Source organism: Pogonomyrmex barbatus, unplaced genomic scaffold, assembly GCF_055798465.1.
Source record: "Pogonomyrmex barbatus isolate J1 unplaced genomic scaffold, ASM5579846v1 scaffold10, whole genome shotgun sequence".
NCBI classification, from domain to species: Eukaryota; Metazoa; Arthropoda; class Insecta; order Hymenoptera; family Formicidae; genus Pogonomyrmex; species Pogonomyrmex barbatus.
In genome coordinates this window covers 3,429,108-3,454,160 of record NW_028297099.1, presented here as the reverse complement: position 1 = coordinate 3,454,160, position 25,053 = coordinate 3,429,108, and the positions used below count along the sequence as shown (strand labels likewise).

The following is a 25,053-nucleotide window of genomic DNA, read 5'->3' as shown; positions in this document are numbered from 1 at the left end:
TACGAATTTTTCGAAATTTGATCAAAAGACGTTTGCGCTTTTAACATCGATTTTTCTCACAGTGCAGTTTTCCAAAGATATCAAAGTGGATTGCGCTGCAGAGAAAGAAATCGTCGGACAGGAAGATGTTTCCCGGGCAAAATATTTGCAGTTTCAATGCGCGGCATTGCCGGGGATTTGTCAACGTCGGAATTTTATATATTTTCCATCAATCTCACGACGCTAGGACTTTTGTAAGATTCAGACGGCGGCATTCCAGAGGTAGTTATCTCTTCTTAGAATATCCAGGATTGTAAGCTTCGTCGATGGGGTGTAGTACGGTGCAAGATCTCCAGATGTTCGCAGGAAAGGCGGACTCATGAGAAACGAATATCATGAACGTTGCATCAAGACAAATGGCCTTCCTCCTTCTCGTCCACGCTGTCGTTGTTATACCCGAGTGGGAAAATGTATTTTCTATGTATCTTTATCTTTCACTACGATTGGAAACTTTGCCAGGATACCGCAGAATACATTTCACGCTCACGAAAGAGAATATCCACGAAGGCAAAACTGCTTAACTGGTAAAAAGTTACGTTGATAAACTTGGGAAGTTGAACGAGAAGCCATACGTTAAAAACATTTAGTTTTTTTTTCCATTTACACGTCGAAATAGTTTATCTTGTAACGAACCACCACATCGGTTGTGGTTTGAGACTCTTTTTGTTACCCCGCTACAAGTTTTCTCACCTTGTTCGCTCTTCTGTGAGAGTGGAACTCATTTCACGAGCTTGTTCTACTTGCAGACTCTCCTCTATCAGCCATTACAGTGTTTGTTATTCTTATTTATTTTCTCAACTGCCTGTTCTCAATTTTCCTGCTACTCCCAACCCGCTCGGTGAACGACGGCTCGAGTTTTCCCATTAAAATTGAACGTCTTCCGAGCGACGGAGCGGCGTCGCGCGATTGCGGTGATGATATTTTCATCGTGGTGGCGCGAGGTAATCTCTTGCTATCGGATGCTGTATTGTTATGATGTACCTCGACGGAGGGCCGAGAGGGAAGGGAGGGTGGGAAAAATGCCTTTCTATCGAGGAAATGATTCACTTTATCGGTGCACTTTCCTGTATGACACTGGTGAAAGTTTAAAACATCTTGCTACTTACTACAGCTGCAACTCTTCACGTTTGTTTGTTTTCCTAACATTTGCGATTCTCATTCCCGTTCCTTCTTGAACGAAAATAATCGTTAAATTGAGTGTAACGCGTAGGAGGTCCCTAGAGCATAACTTAAATCAGAGAACTTGAAACATAAATCAAGAATATCATGTGACATTTAAGTTTGCTTGTACAAAATGTGACGTTTTGACATTTTCATTAATGTCAATTGGCCGACTATGTTCTCGAAACGCTTGAATTTTGCAATATTAAAACACATTGTATTGCTTATTTATCTAATTAATTTATATGAAATAAAAGCTTTATATATATATATATATATATATAAAATTATAATAGGATTGAACTGTAGTACACAATTATTTCATTTGTTATATTACATTACCGATTATAATCACAAATTTATTCACTAATTTCCCTAATTCGTAACATACATATAAAATATCCGGATATTAGATTAGAACGTTTCCAACATTATATCATAATACATTAATAATTTAATGATCTCAAACATTTTAATCATTAGAAAATTAAAAACTTTTAAAATTATAATTAACATGCACTTATCATGCATATCAATAATATCATCATCTCTCCCCCTATAAATTGTGAAATTACTTTTTTATCTTGATTTTCAATCTCTCTTTTTTACCTCGATATCTCTAAATTTCTTTTCATCTAACAATTTGCAGTATGCATTTGACTTCACTGTCTCGTACCCTTATATATGATATTCCATAATATAGTGGTAATGATAAAACATAATAATATGCTACTAGGGACGTATTGGGCATGAAGAGAAAGAATATCGTGTATCCCGCGTTCGATAACTTTCCCTGTATTAAATTTCGGAGTTTGCGAAGTTTTATCTCGGCGAGTGGGGAACGAAGCGCGATCCCGCGCGGAAGAGGCACGTCTTAGGAGGAGTTAAAGCGCGTAATTTCACTATTCTTCGTAAAGGGGCCAACTCCGGGGATCGTTAAGATCCCCTGCAACTTTACACGCGCGTAATCCCGCAAAATGAAATGTGAAAGATTTAAGCCGCCACCTCGTTCGTTATCGGTCGGATACGAGGCGTGTCTCGGCGCGTTTCGGCGCGGCGCCGCACGTACGTATTCGGAACGTATAATCCGTCCCGGCATCTGTATGCATCGGGCAATGTAATCTATGATGAATTGTATTCATGGGAACAATATAGCCGGGCGCGGGTACGCAAAGTTGCGATACGAGCTGACGTCGCTCCCGCCGACCGGCTTGCAAAAACATTAGCGCGCGATACACGATATTTCGGCCTTTGCAGCATTTTCAGAGAGAGGGAGAGAGGGGGATGATGCGTTTCCCGTCCGTATCTGACTTTTATTACGGAAAATGGATTGCCCCTATTCTTCAAGTTCTTTATTTCGCCCTGATTTAATTAAAACAGAATCGCGCACATGTACCAGTATTAAAAGATAGATGATAAAAACGATTGTACGAATGCAGTTACATAAGTGCAGAGAGTTATACGTTGTGTACAACTCTTTCACAACCGTTTTTACCATTTACCGTTTTAATTAAAAGGGAAATTACAAAAAAGGATGGTCAATTTGTAGAAATACAATTCGAAGCATATTTCTCGATATTAAAGCGGATCGATTGGTGAAATGTTTGCAAATATTATTTGCTGATTATAATTTTTCAACTTATGTTATTTCATTAACTGCTTTGTGCACAATAGAGAAAGGATAGTTGTTGCAGATGTTAACGTTGTGATTTATATCGTCGCACTTTACCGCTCGCGTGGAGTATGAAAACGGACGACGGACGAAACGTTTGCGTGTGTGTCTGCTCGGTAAACGAAATCCGCAGTGGACGTAAGTGAAACAACGCCCGGAGTGGACCGTATGACAATGGATTCTACCTCTGCCCAGAGGTAGAAACACATGTCAAAAGAGTGACGTGACCATGCGTCGGCATGCCAGACGTCATTGTTCACGGATCCTCGCTCTGCGCGACAGCAACACTTTTTGTTCAAACCAAACTCGTGAATTGCGAAGAACTTCCTATCCGGCAAGTCATACAGCATGATTACACCCGGCATCCCACTACAAATGGTTACGACACAGATATTTAAAAATTTTTTTCAAGGTATTATTTTTGATGATATCGCGCACCTAGATAATTACTTCATGTTACTTTTTTATACTAATACAAATTAATTATAAATTTGAGAGATTATTTGAGAGATATTCGTATGATTATAAAGAACGTTAAAATTAATTAATTCTTCCATTACTCGAGTACATAAATGATAATATTAATTAAAAACATTAATTAAATGATTTGGAGTCATCCTTGATAAACGCATTATATGTTTTATTATACAAATTCTTTTTAATACAGGAATTTAATAACATAAAATGGAATATGCCATAGTCCGCTAATGTTCACATTAAATTTTTCTCATGAAAATTTCCAATTCCGTTCAAGGAGAAAACAAATTGTTGAAACCCGGATCGTTGCGAGGAAGAATTTCGTTTGCGTAATAAGCTCTTCTTGGTGCTCAGACGCATGCTCGTATTAACAGTGGAAAACGTAATGCCTTAATTTTGAAAAGATTACGAGTATCCATTGAATAGCTGAACGGCTCGCGCAAGAGCTCTTGAACTCTATTCACTCGTCTCGCTCTTTTCATACTTATCCTTTGTATTTCGTCCTTCTTTCGTTCTTTCTTGGTTTTTTTATTCTTTTTTCGTAGCTGGTATACTTTACGTTATCACATATTGTGCGATGAACAACGGATACATCGGTAATAAAGATGATTGGTGTTTAAACGAACAAAAAAATGTTATGCATTATTTCACCGCTCATATGCAGGTGCTTTACAGATAAATTCATTAACTATTAATTAATTTTTGTTGAAATGTTGAAAATATCTGTTCCAATAATTATAACTGGCACAATACAAGTCGATAGTTAAAAAAACTAAAAATTTGCGGTTTTACTTTAATTTGATTACCGCAATTTTTATAATTAAAGCAACATATATAAATATTATAAAATAAAATAAAAATTTTATCGTTGCTATAAAAAATTTTGTAATTGCATAACACAGAAAATAAAAGAGAAATCGAACGACGAACGTGTTTTATTGTTGCTCTGAAGCCCTTAATGCATTTGATACCGGTTACACGAGAACTGTGTGCAGGACTGCGGTCACTTTAGACCACACTACATCTCAGTGAAGCACGCAGGTATTTTCGTTTTAAAGTTGAATAGCTAGCACTCCAGGTTGCATGTTTGTCTCACAGATTATTACATATTATGTAACATATATTATGTAACATGTTAAAATTAAACGTAGAATGATCATACAAATGTTTCCTTAATCATTTTGCAAACGTGTGAATATTGTTCCAAATAAAAGATATTTCCGCTAGCAGAAATATTAGTAGTAAAAAAAAAAATTACACGAAAGATTATACAATTTTACTAATGATAAATTAACATTTTCAATGATAACGTGAATCACTGTTGATTTAACGATCTAATAGTAGCTACTTGAGTTAAATATAATTGAAGTATAATAGATTCATTCATTTCAATGGATATGACCTCCGAATATAAACCAAAATGTAATTATCGAAAATATAAGAACACATTTGAAAATTTGAAAAATTTCTGTGGATATATAGTCAGTGATGAATGGTCGTACTTCACGGTAATTCAGCGACCATTATCTTCCGCCGCTTTGCAATGAGATGAATTTTTATTATCAATGGAACCTAACTGCGCACACGATGGAGATGAAATAATATTGAGAAGTAAAACACAATTCTAGTTACTCCATAATTTAAATCTTGCGTTTGGTCGCTGGGAAGCATCTTTATAAATATATTACTTTGTTTTACTATTTACTATTTTTATGCGATAAATTATTTCAATATTAGGTCAATATTAGGTATCGAAAAGGTAGACAAATATTTTTACGCTTTAATGAAAATTGATCTCTCTGAGACCCACTGAATTCTCATTGCGGGATTCGAGCTGGCCAGTATTACCGACGAAATCCGCAGAACTGACTAACAAGTCCGATGTGGCTCTTCGAGCGTAAACGCGTTACATCACACTTCTCTATTGGAGACGCGATAAGCTGCTCGTAAACTAGCATGCGGTCGAGAAGGACGTATCGCTAGACGAAGTTGGAAGCTAGACGAGCCTCACAGGTAGTATTGGTAATTCGTAAGCTGAAATTCGCGTACGACCCTGTAGCGGTACGGCTGCAAGTTTCACGAGTGCGGACCAATAAATTTTCAGAAAATCCCGGCTATTAGCTTGAAACAGGCGTCGAGCTGCACCCGTTACGTCGGAATAATTTGGCGTCGCGCGAGAGCGACAGAGAAAGGGCAAGAACGTGCGAGAGAGACGACGGCAACTCCCTGAGGATGAGGGAACCGACCGGAGAACTCGACGGCAGAGAGGAAGAGAAAGAATCGGGATAGAGCGAGAGAAGAGGAGAATGTTGGGTTCTTGTGAAAGCGTAGCTACTGGTATCCACCAAAAGCCAATAGGATTCTGCGGACGGAATGCAACGAGGAGAGGTTGGGCAACAGCCAGGAACGAAGGAGAGAATGAAGTAATCCGGGTGTTGCCGCCAAAAGGGCGGAAGTGAGAGAGGAAAAAGGTGGTAGTAGAATGGAGGCGAGGTGCATTCGGAAGTGCGTTTCAACGATCTACCTGAATCTCCGTTGCGAAACGCCTGAGGAGTGAAAAGTGCTCCTGGGAATTAACTCGCTCGCTAATGTCTATACTCAGTTTCGGCTCTAATTGAACCGCGAACTTCAATTTTTAATACCTTTAAAGTCTCGCACGTACGTCGTCGGTCCCGAGAATTAATTCACGATCTGTTAATTGCGCGTTGAAAGACACTAATTGCTAAAAATAGATAATCGTTAAGCCAAATTCGAGAGAGAGAGAGAGAGAGAGAGAGAGAGAGAGAGAGAGAGAGAGAGAGAGAATGATCTCTGTACTATTGCTAATTCGAGCGTACACGAAACGCATTACTGCTATGTTCCGCACAGAATTCCGTTTGGCAACATGCGTATGTTCAAAACTCCTTCGTGCTTACATCGCATGATGTACTTCGTCTGTTTATTCGAGCATACTTTAGTTCATTCGCAGCCAACGCTACCGCTATTGCGGAATAACCGCATGCGATACGAGCTGCAAGATCGATCATGTCGAGAGATGGGATGTTGGTTTTCATACTTTATTTCGCCGTGCGATCCTCCAAGTTTTATGTTCAATTTTTCACAGGCTTATTTAAAATCCACTTATTGTTAAATTTTTTAAAACAGACATTTATAATAGAACAAATCTTAACCATCTTGACCATTATTATTACTACGATTATCTTTCTCTTCTCTCTTTTAATTGAAATAGTATCTTTATATTATCTGATATTTTTTTTCCAGAAAAATTTTACTACAAATTCTACTACAACGAGAATGTATTAGTTTTTGATATCATCTAGTCATTCAAAATATATTATATCATTTAAATAACCCACTAACAAAACTAGTTTGTCATATCGCGTATAAAATTCTTTGCCATATATCTATCATCAATTTTGATTGCATCATTGTTGATGGAAAGCATTAGGTTTTACGAAGGGCGATGTTCATTCGCGAAAGAATAGCATTGGTTTTACGAGCGCTCTCTGCTCCCGCGCCACGTCATATCGTCTTTAGTATCAACGTGTCGCGTTGATGGATATTGATTTAATCCTCAAAGTCCCACGATAGAATTGTCTTGCGCGGCAACCCTGTGTATATTCCCACAGATTATTTTTATCAATTTTTCCTTTTCCATTCCCTTGTATATGCCGAGGTGATTATCAGATGTCAAAATTTCGTTAATCTTTTACATTCGAATGAAGAGATGTCTAATTGTGTCTCAGGTCCGTTGCAGAACGATAAGAGCATTATTAATACATGGAGAGCATATTAATAGCCTGGTAGTACTCAACTGAAAAGTCTCGTCTTTTATATTTAAACTGTAGCATCATTGGGAGAGTGGTTTCGTACATAAATTCGTCCATTTTCTGTTCGGACGTTTAAATTCATGCTTAGAGGGATAACTTTTTCAACATACTTCATCAAAGGTTTATGCTTCATAGCAAAATTTTCAGATTATCGAATGTTATCTTATTCTTATTCTTTATTTGGAAATCGTAAAATATTCATTAATGTTATTTCTGTTAAAATAAAAACGGATTTTCGTTAGTTAAAATTGTCTTATTTTTGCGACAATCTCTTTCACATCATTCGCATTATAAGTCTCTCTGAGAGATGTTATACGATGTACCGAAAAATACTATATCTGTTCTTTGTTGGATAATCGATTGATCTTAAATCTCTCATTAAACTTGTCTCTTGCACCGCGAAATCGATTCCGAACGAGAGAAATAGAATTTCATTGTCTTGTAAGTGATGTCGATAATCATATTCTCGTATTCATTTTTTCTCATCGATTTTTTTTGTTCTTTGATATTATTTTTTGTGATGCATAAAAGTGTAATGTCATGTATCAAAAATTCCATACTAAGATTTCATTCTTAGAATATGTCGTATTGATTGATAACATTTTACACACACACACACACACACACACACACACACACACACACACACACACACACACACACACACACACACACACACACACGCACGCACGCACGCACACGCACACACACACGCACACACACACGCACACACACGCACACACACACACGCACACACACACGCACACGCACGCACACACGCACACTTATTTTGAGAATGTAAGTATGTCAAATCATATTCTTTAAAATCCAATTGTATATCATCAGATCGTTTGAATTGGCAGCTGCTTTGGATTGCAGCATATTTCCATATATACACAAAAGATAAAGAGAAAGAAATGCGCGAATAACGTGGTCGCTAAAAATACGGAAATGACGTCTCGATGGAATTGTACTTTCCCGTCAGAGATACACGTTCTTATATTTGTTAAATCCGCGGAAAAACTGCGCCGTGAGCTCCCTATCGCGGGAAAGTAGTCAGCAACAAGTAGGGCAGATTCCTCTTCTTCGGGCGTTTTTGTGCAATACGTTTTATCGTAATGACTTATGATTGCGCTGAAGTTAAAAGCGCGAACAATGTTCTAAATGAATGAAAAAAAATTACAGCAATAAAAATAAGTCCAATTACAATTGTATCCATTCAAGAGAGGTCGAAGTGGGCCGAAACGTGATTTTATACATGTCTTTTTCGCACTTCTGTTCAGTGAAAGTATCTTCTGCTTTAATTTCACAAAATATCGCTCCCTCGTACAAAGCATGTATCAAGTTAGTTTTGCGACTTTAGGTACGAAACTACAAGTGTCTGTAACATTTCGTGATAGTAACGGTGTCCGAACCATACTCCGAAACCATCGCGTTTCAAGGATATTTCAGACGAGTCCCCGAACAAACGACAGTTGGCGGTGACACTTCGCGGTTACTCCATTTTTTAGTTACCGTTCGGCGAGCATTTAGGCTAATTGCCTGTATCGCCACTACCGAAATGGTGTATCGCATCCGTTGTATGGGCCGTCGCGATCGTGCAGGCAGATATCGGGGGATTCGCAATTGCATACAAGCATATGCACTCGCACGACGTACTTCCCGCAGAACGACCGATAGCGGCGAACCGTAATAGGGTCTCAATCCCTCTCTCCGAAGTTGTTCGCTTGTTCGAACACCACTTCGTCTCGCTAAAATTATTTTCTTGCGTCCCAAAGATGTTTTCTGAAAGCGAACTTGCCGGCGACGTAACTTAAGTATGGGGCAAACTTTCGTGAAAACAAGGCTTCCTAGGTACGACTCGCGCTTGAACCGTCCCGTTTTACAAGTTTTTTTTTTTTTCCAACAGCAGAACCCACCATCTCGACAAAATTCTGATACGTATCGAACCCCGAGAGATTTCGAATACTACACCCATACGGAGTGTAATAGTCATCCAAATGTTTGCTCTACATTGCGCATGCATAACCAGTTCGGAATTTTACCGGCTCTATTCTACCTGTCAAGCGCACGTCTGCTGTAACATTATTAAAAATTATTTTGATCAACTCGACTCTCGACTCGTATTGCTCGAGTTTGCATTGTGCGATCATGTCAAATTAGCGTTATCGAATAAATTTAACTTGTATAAAAAAAAAAAAAAAACCCATGTCACGTTTATCGAGTCGCGATTAAAAGTGCGAGCTATAACTATTTTTCACGACGTGACACGTAAAGCGCTTTCCGTAATGGTTGATACGGTAACGTTTGTGTACACGATCGAGCAATATAACGAATTGCCATTTGGCATTCTGGTTTAGGTATATCGTGATCCGGTTAGCATGAACGAATTTTCTCTTTAATGGGGAGTGCCCAGCCAAGCATCGGAAATATGTTTGTGGATTTTTCGTTTTACTATACAGACCGCTTTATGGGCTTTCGTATATTGTCGGCAAACGTTGCAACTATGAAAATTCCAAACGTACAAATACCGGCGGTGTACGTGCATACGATACTCATATCGATATACATACGTAAATGTTTCTATGGTAACGTCACAGCTAATATTATATATCGCGGGTCCTTTCCATCCATGACGTCGACGCGAGCGATTCATATCGATAACCCTTTTCCTATCATATTAAGTGTCTTGTTTACTCTTGAGCACTCTGTCCTCTCTTTTGAATCTCATTAGCTCTGATATTACTAGCGACGCTAATGTAGAACGCGTCTTGCAGTAAAGTTACGCCGCCCAGTATCTTGAATGCTGTCCCGTAAACGCTTCCGATCGCTTAACTTTTGATATATACCTATGTATCTTACTAATGGATTCCATGCTTGCATTACTCCAGATCGATATAGTCGGGCGAACGTATTACTATGGTTTATGAAGCGGTAATCTGCGAGATGTGTCATAATGTACTATTCCGCAGTCCATGAAAAATCACTTAATGTCTCAAATGATTATGTAGATACGAACAATGTGATAATTCAAAGTTTCTTTACGTTAATTATAATAAACAACAAGACAAATCAAGCGTTAATAAATTATGTGAGAAAATAATATATATATATAATAGCATTAATTAAGATGATATTAATTTTTGTCGCTGTTAAACAGTTTGTGTAATTTTGTGATAAACAATACAATACAATTCGCAAACATATCGCAAGTAAAATTCACCTACGGCTTTGTCCATAGAATACGACGTTAAGTTTGGTTTTTATTTCCGTGGTAAAGTCGCAGGTAAAACTCCTCTAAAAGATCCTCAGGCGACTCATTCCGTTCCGCTACTAAGAGCTATGAAAATGTAATTAGATTCATTAAAACTAACTCCAAGGGGCTGCTTATATAATCGTAACATTTCAAAGAGTGACAGTTTATTCTATAGTAAAATAGAATTATATCGACATAAATAATTGTTGTGAAGGCAATTATATTTTTCTTAGGCTCATTTAGGCTCATTGTATTACAATCATTATGAATATTTATCAAAAGATATTAAGAATAAAGTTTCTTTAATGTATCTGAGATAAGAATTAAGATATATTTAATAATCACATATATAGAGATCTATATATAAGTATGTAATTAATAATACAATAATATAATTAATAATTGTAATAACGAACTAATTATTATAATTATAATAACTTACTAACTACTATTCTGAGCATGCTTCTCCGTCAGCATAAATCTTCCGGACTTATCCCTCTGGGTATAGAGCTTTCCCATAATAAGGTGCACCCATGAGAAGAGATTATCAGAAAGAGATGCAATGTTATTATATTCAAAAAATCAAATACCAATCATGTACCGATTATTTAAACCGGTTAGTAATTAACAAATCAAAGAAGTAATTAATGCACGTAAAATGAGAAAATAAAATATATTTTGTTCAATGCACCTGATGAAATCGATTAATGATTCGTTAATTAAATTTCTGATTCAACAATTCGCATGTTATTCTGCAATCTTAACTTAAAAATGATAAGCAATTAATAATTTCCTATCGTTCAGTTATTTTTTAAAGAATAAGTTGTGTGAAATATTTCTGATAACAATTTTTCCGATACAATAATTATCCAAGATCTTAAAGTATTTAAATGATTTTCTTCAATACATAAAGTTATCATTATCGAATGAGTATTTATTTTTAATAACTTCGCATGACATTGGATATATAAAAACAAGAGGTTTTATAAAATGCAAGTAATTTAATTATGAATTAAATAGTGGAAAATCAATAGAGAAGAATTATTATATTGATACATATAATGCAAACACATAATATTTGATTTTAAATTATGTTTTACACATGCTTTTACAGGATTATAGATACTTCAAAAGAATTTACATAATGCATAAATAATCTCACGAGAACGACAAAATATGGTTTTTAATGAGAACTTTCGCCTGTAACATATGAGCGAATACAACTTACATTTAATTTTCTCATGCATTTATTCTATGCCAAAATGCTTAATATCCCAGCTCAGATGATAGGAGTAATAAACTTATTCTCAAATAATATTATTCTCCATACTGTTTAATAAAATAAAAGTGCTATTGCATAATTATTATTTTCTGTGATAATTTGTAGACATTCTAAGATAAAATAAAGCAAACAGTGCATCACTCGCGAACATCTTGATTGAAGTCATGCAGATTGTGATCCAATTCGCAAATGAGCCAAATATGGAATTCATTACGCAAATTCTGGAAATCCTGAACTTGGATTTAAATTAGATTTCAAAGTGAACAGAAACTGCCTGAAGAAATTGCGATATTAACTGCAACAAGATAAGTTTGCTATGATTTAAAAAATATATAATAGTGCTATATCTAGAAGGTATTGATTTAATATTTATCATGCGGAATAAATTCAGCGGGAAATAAAAAAGTTCCGCGATCGTTCTAATCGAGCGATAAATCAGTACGCATTTAATTTCTGGCTTTGACGTATTTTCCCCCAAGAGTTTTCTCAATAAACTGCGTTTTAGTTTTCTCCGCAACTGCTGCTGTTTTGTTCTACTCGCTCATGCTTACAACTACAATTACTGGTTAATGACTGGAATACGTGGAATCGATACTGGAAATATACGAGCCACACGGTGTACGAACCGAATCACAATGTGGCGCACCTCCACGTTCCCGCACCTCTAATTTCGAGCTGCACCTGTTCATACAATTAGCAAGCTAATACATAAAGTAAACAATCGTTTGCACATCTTCCAGCATTCAGCTTTCTATTTACATATTAACAATACTCTCTAATATTTATGCAAAAATTATTGCAAAAATATTACCGCGAACCTGGCAATTCTCCAAATGTGTAATTTTTTTTTAATAACTATAATTCTCCAAGTGTGTGATTTTTTTTTTAATAACTATAATTGCTATGCATTTTTATACGTCTACATATTTTTGAAATAAGTATATTTTTGTAATTACAACTTGGTCGTATAACGCAAAGCTTTTATCAGAGCCTCTAATGTGATTAAATTAATGCAATGAGCTTCTCTCATTGAGAATAGTGGTCGTGAATGTTATCGGCGTACAAATCATAGATACCGTCAATTTCGATACTATTTACTGTACTGCTACTTCCCGTTCGTATCTGAAAATGCTGAGATGCCGTACAGTGCGCTCATATACCTTATACCACCGAGGTACTAGAGGTAATAGGCTATAGGCTCCGTAATAGCTTTGAGATTGTTGCATCTACGAAATTTCCTGGGGTTGGGCATGCACTTAAGCAGCGTGCAAGTATGCGGGTTACGTGAGACAGTAGATTTTCAAAATCGCTTTGTCAACATTATCCGTTCTCTAAACAAATTATATATGAAAAATTCGACGTATAAGAATAATACGCTTTTAATCGACAAATTATCTCTCTTTGATTTTTTGAGGAAGTCATAGACGTTTCTCAACGTTTAACACGATTTCAAAATTGATGACTTTTAATATTCAATTTTAATTTTCGGGAGTAAAGAGATAACGCGTGAAATAAAAGGAAAATGAATTTGAAGAGTGGAGGAACTGTGACTGAACTAGAGTGCTTTTTTAACCGAAAATTCATGGACTAAAAATGTCAAATGAGCAGACACATTCATATAACGCAAAATCTAATTTTTCATAATTTCTGAATAAAATTGTTCTATAAGTCTTTGTTGTACAGATTTTGTTTCGGTGGTAACATTCACTATTTATTCACTTGACACAACTTTCTTGCGAATAATGCAACGAGTTCTACCGTTCTACCATTTTCATAATGTAAAATGATATATAAAAATGATAATAAAAGCGCATTTAAAAAAATTGAAATTTTTCTACAAAACGTAAAAAAAAAAAGATATTTTGCATATTATAATAGTCATTTTTTCAATATTACGATAATCTGGCATTACAGAATTAATTTTCGTTACATTTTCGCATATCATATTATGTTATTATATAATCCATTGTATATATATTAAATATATTAAATATTCAACAATTATCTCATGATATTACAAAAGATTAAAAAAGTAAACTATGAATAATAAATAATCGTGAATCTTTTAGCTTAGTATTCATTACATTAATTTTTAATATTAAATAAATTACTGTATGTCATGTTCCATCTTTTTAGTTGCGAAATATTACAAATTAGTCAAATTTGACGAAAAACAGAGCGGTGAGATGAATGTCACATATAGTTTCTTTTATACACGCTCTAATAGGTTTTTGTATGTGAGCGTTTTATGGCACGTAGGCTTAGAGGATAATAAAATGACCCTCTTTCTTTCCCTCTAAAGCTCCCTTATTTTTTAATCCCTTATAGCCCGCTTATAACCTACAGTTAAGTTTTATAAATAAAAATGATATTACACGTGTTAATTAATAAAATTTTTTAAAAAACCACAATCCTTGTTTTTGTCATTAGTCTTCACAATTATAGTTCTGATTAAAGCTCTGATTGTATCAGATGCATTTATTATCCAATTATCGACACGCACGAGTTAAAGATCTTGTTAGAAAAGCGCGTAGTATCATAGTTTTGCTGCTTTACAAAGCATTAAGGTAGCAGTAGGTATGTTAATTAACGGTGATGTCGCGTGAGATGCGAATTCCTTTCACAAGAATTTAGCTTTCGCGACAAATCGCGTCGCCAAACTATGTCAGACAGCGTCTTGCATTGAACTATCGTTCGCCACATCATGATAATCGTTTATGCATTAATCAAGTTTTCGATCAACAAGTTCTTAAGCAACTTGTTGCCGTTATACAGTGGCTATTTTATGCATCGATAATTATATTAAATTATTAGACAATATATTTTCTAATTATATGTGTACCTAACTAAATAATAAAATTTTGCACGGAGTGTAATTACATTTTCTACCTGGCGAAGATAAGTAAGATTTACACTAGCATAACGAGAATTGGTTTTCTCTAGTAAAATAAAACAAAAACAAACACAGCATATTTCTGAGAAATATTCCGATTATGTTCTTTCGCGAACTCTTTTACATCACGGTAATTGGTAAATATGTAATTACATTTAAATTTATTTTTGTTAAAATAGAATAGGAAAGTATATTGTAAGTGCTAATATTTTTCCTTGACAACAAAGTTTCTATTTTTTAATCTGAAATAATTAAGAAAGAAGTGAAACAAATAAGTATGTTACAAATTACGAGTACATAAGAATTAACGAGCGAGAGGAGGTCAAAACGTAGCTCAGGGTGACGAAGGACCTACAGTCAGCCATGAGCGTGACTTATGGAGCGAACGAGGTCGCGGCTTACCCACTTTCGTACTCGCCACTTTCATTGTCACCCTGCGCATGCAAATTGTAAGCCAAGCGGCATATATGTAGCTGTACTAATCCTGAGATATCATCTCCTCGAGACGGCAGTCGGCACAATCATGTCGTATCTTCATTTGATCCATGAAGGATTTTGAATTGAGATGATAAATGTTATGCATAAGTGTTCTCTCTCTCTCTCTCTCTCTCTCTCTCTCTCTCTCTCTCTCTCCATCTTCCGCGTACTCCTCCCACACGTCTCTTATTATACTACGTGACCGTTCAGGCAAAATGATCCTCAATTTTATCCGACGTGGCTAACGGCGGAGAAAAGACGGATAACCTTAGCACGCACTCCTTTTTCGCAGCGAGAAGAAGTTTTTTATTTCTATCATCTTGGTGAATGTTAAAAGTTTCCCTAGGGCGCGATACCCAAAGGAGAGCAATCGATACGAATCCCTTTCCTGGCAGCAATATTCGATGCGGTAGACATTACCATCAACCAGCGTGAAATATACACGTCGTAACACAGCTTCTCTTTCTGATTTGTTTTAGGTAAGTCCGTATGCCAGTGCTATGCTTGAAACTCGATCTTCAACGAATTGCTTCGCTTACATGGTGAGTATTCGACGTGATGCCGAAGTCAAGAATAATAATTTAATTACGTGCGGCACGAAATTTAACATCGCTAAATATTCTACATTCTAACAAAAACCCATGTCGAATTTCCTAATGATAATAATAAAGTTCTCTGTACGGAATATGAATATAGGAATGAAGAGTGAATTCTGCAAATTTGTATTCGAAAGCGCCGCCGGTTATACAGAATACTTTTAATGAGTTAATGCGCTACAGACATCAGTCGAGAACATCATATTCACGTTATAAACGAAATCATAAACAATTTCATTAATATGTATATATATATATATATATATATATATATATATATATAGACTGATTGATACAGAATATATTGATATCAATAATCTGTTTGTCCAAAACGTATATCTTTGTGCAAGTGAATTGAAATCGTAATTACATCTTTAATCGTTCTGTTACGAATGTATTTGCCGTTTACGATCGAGAGATTTACTATACGCATACAAATGCACAAACATGTTTTCGTTGCTTCATGCGCTCGGAAAAATTCAGTTGGTTAGTATTTCGCAGTCAAATGAAGCTGTATTCGGACATTCGCGGTGAATTGCGCCACACGAATGCGAATTGTTAGCACATATAGGCGCTTTCATTTTGGTACTCTCATTGAGCTTCACGATCGATATTTAGCAATATTTGTTTGCGCCCCTGTGCCAACAATTCGAGGGAATTGAATATAACCCAACAACTATTGACGTTTACTAACGCAGTATTAAAAAAATTTTACGTTTAATAAACATATAAATTCGTATTTTTATCGCGATATATTTATCAGCGTTATTATTGCTAGCCTCCGGGTTCGTAATTAGCAAATACTTAATATGCTCGTGATATGCTTCTGAATATATTTAGCCATAATAGACTTTAAAACAAAAATTTAATGAACGCTTTTGTGCACGCTTTCAACCTTATTATAACATTATCGTTTGATGTCAATTTTAATAAAAGATGCGCCCTTGCGCAATGTCCTGCATCTAGAGGAAAAAAATGCATCAATCAATAATGTGTATGTGTATGTGTGTATGCGTACGTGTGTCTGTTTTCTAATTTTTTTTGAAAAGCTTCAGTTTGTTTCATGCAACATTACATAGTAAGTATGTATCAAGAATCATAAATCGATATTATCGATCGTTATTTAGTTGAACGGTATATTCGATTAAAAAACGTGATATTTCACACAAGGTGAAATTTAAGACGCCGCGGTTGCACATCGCAGATTTCGTAACGCTGCGGTTTAACCCTCGGGTCAGGCAACCCTCGTCATTTCCTCGCATTGTAGGTAGTTTTTGTCGCGTTGACCTGCATAATGTTCGAGTGAAAATTGCCCTTGTTTCGCTCGTCGGGCACAAGTGGATCGCGCGCGCGAAGTGGACGATATTGGCTTAAAGTTTAAAGTAGCGATCGAAGCGGGGGCAAACACACGAGACCGGGGGGGGGGTTGCTCTATGCACCCTGCGTCGCATGGCCCTTTGTGAGAGACGATGCGAAGTAATTAAAAGTCGATAGAACCCAGTGGCCTGCTCTAGTCCTTTCTTCACTCCGCTTTCCGCGCACGTACTTTTTCCATCCTCTCTAAACCGTGCCGCCTACGCATGCCAGTCACCCTGCCATCAACGTGGGAAACATTCTCGCTTTAAGCGGCTTACAAGATCGCGCGGTCTCCAAATCTACTTTTGTTTGGTTTTTAGATTGGTTTGTCGTTAGCCCTTAAGCGCGTCGGCTGATACGCGGATTAATCTACGTGAAAGTAATAGTGTAGCAAATACAAGCTTGTTTTCCTTTTATCACGTTATCGCTGTAACAGCAGCATCGTGAACATGCCATACGAGAAGTTACTTCCGATAGATAATTAATATTTGTAATTCTAGATCCAGTTTCCATTAAACTCTCTTTGTCTAATATATATATTTTAATTCGTATTTCGTTCACATTCGTTCGATTTTCATATTTTCTCTCAAATTTTTGGATTCATAGATATTATTTTCACGATAGTTTTTCTCGTTAAAATTTCTCTTTGCATGCTGCTGTTATCCATTTCTATTAAGGTAATTATCGTTACCATTATGTGAGTAGTTCTACAGAACAGTGCTTTGCCTTTACTGCATGCAAGATTTCTCTTACTCTAGAAAATAAAGTATTAAATTCAAGGTTTTTTTTCATTTTTATCGTGAACGTATTTTCCGTACGATATATGTTCGTGTCAACGGATTTCGCAACTCGCTGAAAAAGCGATTGTTACGTTTCGATTGTTGCATTATTTTTCGCAATGTCTGCGACTTTTTCCTCAAACGGAATGTTGAAACTGCTATCTTCCGTTCCGCTATCGCATCGCGCTCGTATTGATTACCACTGTGGAAACGTCCAAGGTCCTGCATATGACCACCGAGTATATGTGTGTATGTTGTGTGTTTGTGTGTACACATATATCAAACGGACCGGACTCCAGCGTAAAATCGATATTTATTCCCAACATACGCTTAATGACATTTAATTACTCGAGAAGGTGGGGTCTATCGATCGCACGGCTATGTGGATGAAAAACAAAAGGAAAAATTACAGATATTTCTCGTACAAATTTATTGCAATTGTCATCGCGCGAAAAAGTTCACGATTTTCGCAATTTCGAAAATTGTAGTGTAGAACTATGTAAAAGAATCGTAATCCTAAAAATGGTGCCGGCGGATAATTGAGACGCGGAACTAACTCAGTTACGTTTACTTGATCTTCCGGCAGATTTATATCACGGGTAAATCTATAGAGCACGGAGGCATGTATCGTACAACGGGAATTTATCGTGAGTGGTCGGCTTCCTCGAGTAACCCGAATAAATTCCACCTGAAACAATCGAATCGCCGAGATTACTCGGTACTAACGAGCCATTTGTTACGGCAGCGGGAGAGATTTTTCATTATTACAACACTACACAGTAATCGAGTCTACGTTTACCTGCGTTTTATGGTGAAAAAGTATCCAATTACGAATACTAATATCCCCAAAATGAATTTCAAATCTGGAATATCGTTTCGCGTCAGTGAAGTCATTATTTTCATATTTACCTAATATCTTGCGATAATGCTTCATATTATTTTATGTGCTAACAATTATGCAGGTTATAAATGAGAATTTAATTCATTCGCCGATGGATTGTGGGCTATTGTATAAGCGACACTTTTATTTCTTCCGATTTATTAGCTATAGTTAACTTATTAATATCCGATACTCATAAATGGCCCATTTACCATGATTCGATATTTCTATCATTTATCTGTCAGATAATTTCGTTTTCATTTATTCCGCTTAAATTACGCTGCAATACGGCGAATATTATTTGTCGATCTATAACGTTTATTTTGTACTTCATTTTGATAATAACAGACATTTATTGAATTATCGTATTGCTACGATACGCTATTTATGCGATATACCTAACGCATACACGCGCATTTTTCTAACCACATTTTCTACATGTACGTTTGTAAATTAGTTGAGAACGATAAACATAAAAAATAAGCAGCGCTTCACCATAGATTTCTGTAATGCAAACTTCGAAATATTTCGTTCTCCAATGTTGCAGTATTAAATCCTGTCAGACATAAATTACCTTTTTCTCAGGATGACTGCACTTGGACGCAGACAAAGTACGCTTTTTATCTCCCCCGTAGGGATTAACAACAGTGATGTATTCTAACGATCTGGAAGTTTACTTTTTATTTGAGTATTCATATTTCTGTTTGATTAAATCCTTCGTTTTCCGTCTTTTTCTTTTGCTACAGCTATCTAATAAGAAATGTATTAAATTTCATTTCATACGAATTGGAATAAAGTGTAATACATGTTTTTCGTGCCACTAAGAATTATTTTCTTAGTAAAATTTAAATAATTAAAAATTATTATCAATTCAAGAAAATAATTTGTATTGGCTAACTCAATATTTAAAAAGATTCTGTCTTAATTGCGGATGAAGGTCAATTAAAGTAAGCGTGTTTGATATGCATCAGTGTTTTTGATCTACGTTTTTAATTTCTAACTTCATGCATGATTTATAACATTTTCATCGAACTGTGAACCTTGAGATCGTAACGATCATCCGACGAAAAAGTCACTCCCCTATTACGCTTCGCGAACAGTCGTGTATAAAATTGATTTGTTCTTCGAGCACGAGTTTGTCGAGTTTGTCATTTCTTTCTATTACACGTCACGAAATACATCCGATCCGCGAATGTGATTTAGATAGACTAAGAATCGCAGAACTAACAATTCTATAAAACTTATTATTCATGGAAGAAACGAATAGATTATAGAATAAAGCATTAATTCCACGAACTTTTTCTGTAACTTATTGTTACTAAATTCGAACTAAGAAAATAAGAAGCAATATTAAAATTAATTCTCAAATTAACTTTTAATTTCATATTTATAGCGCAATATTTCTCACTTTCGTATTTATTAAAGCGTTTACTCACTTTTAATAATAATTTAATGGTGGAGCGCTTATCAAGACCTACTTCTGTTTCGCCGCGCCACCGTTTTCTGAATCCGGATGACAGCGGTGGTACAAAAATACTGCGGCAAAAGTATTGTCTTCTCTTGATGCACGATAAGCATATATATATATATATATATATATATATATATATATATATATACACGCTTTTACGCCTAGATCCCTATGGTAATGAGCTATGCTCGGGAGCAAAAGAAACGAAGGGATCCTCTGCTTTCTCTCCCCTCCGTTTATCTTTCCAGTATAATGCATCCTGACATTATTACCAAAGTCATTGCTCGCGGTTTCTCACTCCTGCTCGAGACAGCTATTGCCGGCTAAAGAAGTAGCGCGCTGAATCCGACATTACGCCGAGGACAATAATTCCGAGACTGTCGAGATCCTTGCACTTGACGTAACGACTTCGTGACGCTACTCGACTTTAGATATCCGGATAACTTGCATCATTCATGTTGAATCGCAGATACAATCAGGATTATCGGATGTAGAGGACAGGTAAAAAGTAGTCACGTATTTACGGTCCCTTATCCCAAGGGTTTTCCTCCGATTAGCTGTTGTAAGCCGTACAAGTTTGAAAGACCCACAGTTGGATGAGGGATAAGAAAATTGATTGTTCTCAGACATACATGAAGTAAAAATTCGCCCTTCAAAAGTAGAACGAGAATGTCGAAATATATTTCTATATATCACAAATAAATCAAGATTTTGTTTTCTTGTTAATCAACATTTTTAATTATCTCTAGAACCTTTGGAAATGGTAAATGAGAACTTAATTTTAAAAAATATTTAGTTGCAATTCGTTATAATATTACTCGTGAAAACATATTCTTAAGCGGTTTTTTCATTAAGACATGATACTGTTATATAAAATCCGTATATAATAAAAAAGGATGATACACGATAAAAATTTCTTAATCTTTGTCTTTAAATGTAGTTATCATAAATTTATATATAAGTTATCATATCTCCCCGATAATTGCTATCTGCAATACGTGTTGATTATCGCTCGAAGGAGAGTGGAAATTAGTATCATTAGAGTCTGAAGTTTATGTCGAATACACATTTGCAGGCATCATCAGGCGAGTGCAAATTTAGCTTAGGCAATGGTATAATCCCGTGTATATCCGTTAGTATCTAGAAAGCTATCTGTACATATACACGTCGATACGCCACTTCGACGGCCCGTTACGTGCACGTGCTACGTTCATGCTGGGGAATCCCCGAATGCAATTGCAGGCTTCACCACGTGAAGCTGCAACTCGCACCCTCTGTTGCATGCATCTGGCTCTCATCCCCGCTCAATACCAGATTCACGTTGGTAAAGCAGGGTGGTTTCTATAACTTCCTACCATTTTCCTCGTCATTTCCCATCGAGTTCAATAAAAAGTCACTTTTCTATACGCTTGAATTATCTTTTTTAACTATCATATAGATACACCTTTATTTTTATAAATAAAAAATATAAAATAAATCTAAATCTAAATCTAAATAATATGGTATAGTAGAGGGTCTTGCATTTTAAACACAAAAGGTAAGTTTACTCCAACGATATGGTAGGTATCTACATTTTTGCTCTTAACATTAGCAGCATTGCAGAAAGTCCTTATGAAGGTAAGAACGATCGATCAATCTATGGCCTTTAACACTAGAGGGTAATAGGAATCATGAATTTTTATTATTTAAACAATGTGTGAAAAAATGTTTTTCAGACAATTGAAAATTTCTTCATATTAAATTTTAATTAAAATTTAATTATCAACACGAATCATATAATTATTTTTATGATAAAGCTTAATTTGAATTTTATGTCGATGCCTCGAGATAAAAGTATTAAATTAATCATATTCTGTTATAAAAAAAACATTTTTCACATAATATAGATATACATTTTACATAAATACTTTTTACTTCAATGTATTTATATACTTCATTGTTTTTTCTCATAAATTAATTATTAATTAATATTAATCCAGAATATAGATTTTCTAAATGTAAATATTTTAAATCTTGACAATTTCCATATACAATTACTTTTGCATTTTTAATCTGGTCCGACGAATTTATAATGTGAATTGGTGCTCAAAGGACCAACGCGTTCCCGAAGTGGGAATACAAGCACCAATTCCAATATACGCGATTCATCGGATTCATTACAATCCACGCGCGATGCATCGGATGCTGCGGCCTGTGGCAAAACGTGCACGGTGCTTGTATCGGAAAGTTCGTAATTATGATCACAAAGGTTTTCCGAACAGTGTCGTAGTCGATAATACAAAGCTCTCGGTGTTCCATTATACTGTATATTCCGAATTCTCAATATTTGGTCATCAACAGCACACGGGTCGTATGCAGTCGTACAGAGAATTGTGGTTTGCGATATTCCAGTGGTAATTGTGTTAGAGTGAGTATTAGCTTGGAATTAGTGTGCCTAATTACGATCCTTTTCCCTGTGACGTCAACTAACATTGCTGTCACGTTGACATCCAATACTATTTCAAGAAGAGTAACAACGAGAACGATATAGTTTTGTCCTTAGAGGAAATGAGAATTGCACGTGATTCTAAAAAATATTTAATAATTTTTAATTGAAGTAAACTTCTCTAATGCCAATACCTTAACGATAAATTATAAAATAGTTGGAATAAATTGGGAAAAAATTCCTATACTTTATGTATCAGACTTGAGAAACATAATGTTTTACACTACTTGTTTTATAGTACATGTTTACTACTTACTATTTTACTAGCAGTCAATCTTGTAAAAGCAAAATTTATGTAAATGCATAAAGTTTCTTGAGAAAAATATCGAGTGATAAATTTCAAATATCTTATCACACATTCTACAAGTTTACTCACTTGTAATTACGCTGATGCTACGCGCTCGAGGCGTCGAAAATTAATTAAAATTCGATTGAAGCTTCATAATAAGCCTTGAAATGATCGATAGTTTAATAAGATAAAAGATTTGTATGTAAATAAGTAGGCAAATTGGGGTAAAATGAAGTATAATGAGTAAGCATTACAGAACTTATTATTTTCTATTATTCGTTACCTACATTGAAGAATTTTAATGTCATAAATTTATCGCTTTTTCAATAATTCACATTTACCTCAAATGTAATTTTTCGTCGTTACTTACATAATATGTATTATTTAAAAAATGCAATGGATGATGGATATATTGTATATGTCTTTCTTAAATGAACGTCAATTTTCTCATCGTGTATAACCGGGCTCTTTGCATACGAAAGCGCTGAATATGATCACCGAATTCAATGATAATGCCAGGAGCTAACGTGTAGACTCAGTATTTGAGGAAAGTCGAATGAACAACGTCGAGTCAGGAAATCCGAGCGGGCGCCCCAACTCGCTCTTCCTTCGCGCGAGCGATTTGCAATTCGAAACGGTCTTTATCTTTATGTACTCTTTGTTCTCAAAGAGGTAATGTCTAAGAGAATTTATACCTCTATTCATATAATCGCTCATACATGACGGAAGGCGTAAACTTCCAATCTTCAATTGTATATTACAAATTTTCTCATGAAAAAGATATGTAAACTATTATATATGTAAGATATTAATTATCAAATACATTTCAAGTTTGTCCGTAAGATTTTTCCTTATTTTTCCAAGTTTCTACATTTCTAGTTCGCATAATTGATTTTAAAGTTCCTGATTGTCGTACAATTCTATCAAAGTACAGCAAGAAGAAAAATCAATCTTTGCGCTCTCAACTACCACGTTCTATCGCGTAACGAATCACATCGTTTCTTTTTTATCCTCGCAACTTCGATTAATTTATCGGCCGTCGCACAATGAAAAAATAAAAGTGCGATTATTTATAACGCGCTTGATCCCACGGATTTATTCTGCGCTCGCGACAGAGTGCTCCTGAATGCAGATGCGAAATCTAATGAGTGGCACATCGTGCTTTTCATCCGCTTACTTGGTACCGCGGTTACCCGACGCCGCATAGCTTCTTTCCCGCTGACAGCAATGCTAATTTTCACCGGCAACAAACGTTCTAACAAGTATTACCATAACTCTTTGGTCACAATATATAATAATTACATGCAAATATAAACAATTACTCGGTCAGCTTCACCCTTGATGCCGCTGCGCGCCGTTATACTTATTACGTGCTTTAAGGGGTCATAACAACATGGTTATCGCATTGCGCATATTTCAGTAAAATATATGCAACACCTATATCTTGTATTCATGCGTTTTTCGTTGAATATTACGCAACAAAGTTATATGATAAACAATATTTATGAGTTTATTTTTAATTCGTCGATCGAGAGTAAGCTGAGAATTTTTATATTACGTAGAAGAAACAGACAGAAAAATATTCTATTATTAATAAGAGAATGTTTTTCCGCGATTAATGATACATTATATCGTAAGATAACATTGCTGTTAATGCAATTGCATTTTTAATAAATGCATCAAAGCGATAATAAATTTCTGAGCGCGATGAAGTGTAATATAAGAAGAAAAAGAAATGGAAATTTAATTATGTCATATTTAAATTAAACTCGCAACACTTTTAAACGTGATAATTATATACGCAGCATAACGATGCGATCGTTAAAGGAAAACGGGCATCATTAGAAACACTTTTTACACATCTTTTTTACAATACCTTCCGAGCACCGTTTTCAATAAAGCAGTATAAAGATATCATTATTATTTTTTGTAATAATAAAATAAATATCATCGCTTGCAATTTGAAAACGACGCGTCAGAGACTAGAGCTTTTCAGTGAAACTCGCGTTCTTAATATAGGTAATGTTCAATGAAAGGCACGGACTGATTGAGTGGCTCTTCGTTTTTGGCAGAACGATACACGTTATTTTTCACGATGAATCATGTATTC

The 25,053-nt window shown here is 35.5% G+C and overlaps 1 protein-coding gene and 1 long non-coding RNA gene across 4 annotated transcripts in view; both read left to right on the top strand.

Annotated features, from left to right (window-relative positions):
• LOC148937870 (neurobeachin-like) overlaps positions 1-25,053 on the top strand; it is a 123,970-nt gene that overhangs the window by 37,139 nt on the left and 61,778 nt on the right. For 2 of the 3 annotated variants that reach the window (XM_089085520.1, XM_089085521.1), the window contains exon 2: positions 15,567-15,629. The exons of the other annotated variant lie outside the window; for it this stretch is intronic. In XM_089085520.1, coding sequence (XP_088941646.1) covers positions 15,567-15,629 — 63 coding nt within the window. The remainder of the gene's footprint in view (positions 1-15,566; positions 15,630-25,053) is intronic. 3 annotated transcript variants of the gene reach the window in all.
• LOC148937871 (uncharacterized) lies at positions 1,077-9,384 on the top strand. The gene is made up of 2 exons (XR_016141464.1): positions 1,077-5,362; positions 5,454-9,384. It is a non-coding gene; the product is annotated as an uncharacterized LOC148937871 (long non-coding RNA).